Genomic DNA, 2,671 nt, shown 5'->3' on the forward strand with positions numbered 1-2,671 from the left:
ACTAAAGAGTCACATGACACCAGGGAGGGAAAATGGCTAATTGGGCCCAATTTGGAGATTTTTACTTAGGGGTGTACTCACTTTTGTTGCCAGCGGTTTAGACATTAATGGCTGTGTGTTGAGTTATTTTGAGGGGGCAGCAAATTTACACTGTTTTACAAGCTGTACACTCACTACTTTACATTGTAGCAAAGTGTTATTTCTTCAGTGTTGTCACATGAAAAGATAGAAGAAAATTTTTACATAAATGTGAGAGGTGTACTTACTTTTGTGAGATACTGTATTATCTGTGTTCTTCTGTATAAAAGTTCCTATGACTACGTGTCTCAGTCTCAGCCCCTCCCTGTGTAGGAATATACAGAACTGGTTAATGAGTGTCAGATACGTTCAGTTTCATTTCTCTCTTCTGCTCTCAGCGATGGCGTCTGCTGATCTGAGGAAGGAGCTGGAATGTTCCATCTGTCTGAACATTTATACAGATCCTGTAATGCTGAAATGTGGACATAACTTCTGCCGGGACTGTATTGGTCGTGTGTTGGATACACAGGAGGGGTCTGGAGGTTATTCCTGTCCTGAATGTAGACAAACATTCAGAAAACGCCCCGTCCTTCAGAGGAACATAACACTACGTAACATAGTGGAGAATTTCCTGTCCACCCATCCAGATCAGGAGGAGTCCGGGGTCTTCTGTACTTACTGTATTCACACTCCTGTACCTGCTGTGATATCCTGTCTGCATTGTGAAGCTTCTCTGTGTGACAATCACCTGAGAGTCCACAGCAAGTCACCAGAACACGTCTTATGTGACCCCACCACTTCCCTGGAGAACAGGAAATGCTCCGTCCATAAGAAGATCCTGGAGTATTACTGCACTGAGGACTCCACCTGTATCTGTATGTCCTGCAGGCTGGATGGAGAACATCGGGGACACCAGGTGGAGACTCTGGATGAAGCCTCTGAGATGAAGAAGAAGAAACTGAGGAATGTTCTGCAGAAACTGATGACAGAGAGAGAGGAGATGGAGAAAAGAGTCCAAAGTCTGCAGGAACACAGGAAGAAAGTACAAGGAGAAGCAGATGATGAAACAGATAGAGTCACTGCCCTGTTCAGAGACCTCACTAGACATCTGGAAGACCTGAAGAAGAGAGTCCTGAGGGAAATCTCCGGGCAGGCAGAGCGGATCTCCGGGATAATCAATGATCTGGTCCAGGATCTGGAAATAAAGAAGGAGGAGCTGTCCAGGAAGATGGGGGACATTGAGGAGCTGTGTAACATGACGGATCCACTGACTGTCCTACAGGAATCAGACACAGGTGACTTGTGTGATACTGAGGATGGAGATGATGAGGACAGAGAGAGACATGATAAACTCCTCCATGATGGAGGGGATCTGGATGTGGGGGGGATCTCACACACATTACACACAGGTTTATCTGATATCATGTCTGGGGTAAATGTAGAGAGGGGGGTTACAGACATATTACTGGATGTGAGGACAGCTGGTAAATATCTACATATATCAGATGACAGGAAAACTGTATCCTCCTCATCATCACATCAGAATCGCCCAGAAACACCAGAGAGGATTCAGTATAATCAGGTGATGAGCAGTCAGAGGTTCTCCTCAGGGAGACATTACTGGGAAGTGGATGTCGGGGGGGCAGAGTACTGGAGAGTCGGGATGTGTTACCCCAGTATAGACAGGAGAGGAGATCAGTCACTGATTGGATATAATAAGAAGTCCTGGAGTTTGGAGAGGATGGGGTTGTATAATCAGCTCTCAGTGATACATGACAGTAATAAGACCCCATTACCCGGCGATGTCTCCAGTAGGAGAGTCAGGATAGATCTGGATTATGAGGCCGGGCGGATCTCCTTTTATGATCTGTGTGACCCGATCCGACATCTCCACACCTTCACCACCACCTTCACTGAGCCCCTCCATGCTGGGGTATATGTAGGATTTGTGGGAGGTTGTATAAAGATATGTGGGGGGAATCAGAAGTGAGAGATCTGCCCAGAGACATCACAAGGTGGATTATCTGATTGGTGATTGGTGGAATACTCATCCAATAGGAGGAAGCAGAGGACAGGAAACATGAGTGATTTATTTATAAAGCTGCAGGTTCCGGGGCCGTCATCTTCATCCTAAACCTCACTTCACTACCTAGTGTGTCACTGACCAGGAACAAGCATGCAGGAGGTCAGATTGTTCAGCCTTCACTGGCTGCATGCTTGTTCTGGGTCAGTGACACACTACATAGTGTAGCCAGGATCAGGATGACGGCCCTGGGGTCTCCACCATCACTGTCTATCTATAGAAGAAAGGGGTATTTTCAGCTTTGGACGGAGTGGGGGAGGATTAGAACCTCTGTCAGATCTTTTTCTGCTATCTGGGCTCCATTATAGAGATTTCCCCTCACTTCCTGTTCCTGTGACAACAATTCCCCAGACAGGAAGTGAGGGGAACTCTCCAACAACAATGCAGACAGAAATAAAAATCCTTTTCTTTAGTAGAGTAGAGGAAGGATTAGAACCCCTGTCAGATCTTTATTTCTGTCTGTGTCCCTGTTGTAGATTTTCCCTCATTTCCTGTCTGATAAAATGTTGTCACCAGAACAGGAAGTGAGGGGAAATCAATCTAATGGAGCCCCGGATAGCAGTAAAAACC

General features: G+C 46.1%; 1 protein-coding gene across 1 annotated transcript; it reads left to right on the top strand.

Annotated features, from left to right (window-relative positions):
* The first annotated feature begins 375 nt into the window (after positions 1-375).
* Positions 376-2,338, top strand: LOC141127092 (E3 ubiquitin-protein ligase TRIM39-like). The gene has a single exon (XM_073613275.1). It carries the CDS (start codon positions 419-421, stop codon positions 2,006-2,008), a length of 1,590 nt encoding a protein of 529 aa, XP_073469376.1. The 5' UTR covers positions 376-418; the 3' UTR covers positions 2,009-2,338.
* Positions 2,339-2,671: the final 333 nt, after the last annotated feature.

The sequence above is a fragment of the Aquarana catesbeiana genome, linkage group LG01 (assembly GCF_042186555.1).
Source record: "Aquarana catesbeiana isolate 2022-GZ linkage group LG01, ASM4218655v1, whole genome shotgun sequence".
NCBI classification, from domain to species: domain Eukaryota; kingdom Metazoa; phylum Chordata; class Amphibia; order Anura; family Ranidae; genus Aquarana; species Aquarana catesbeiana.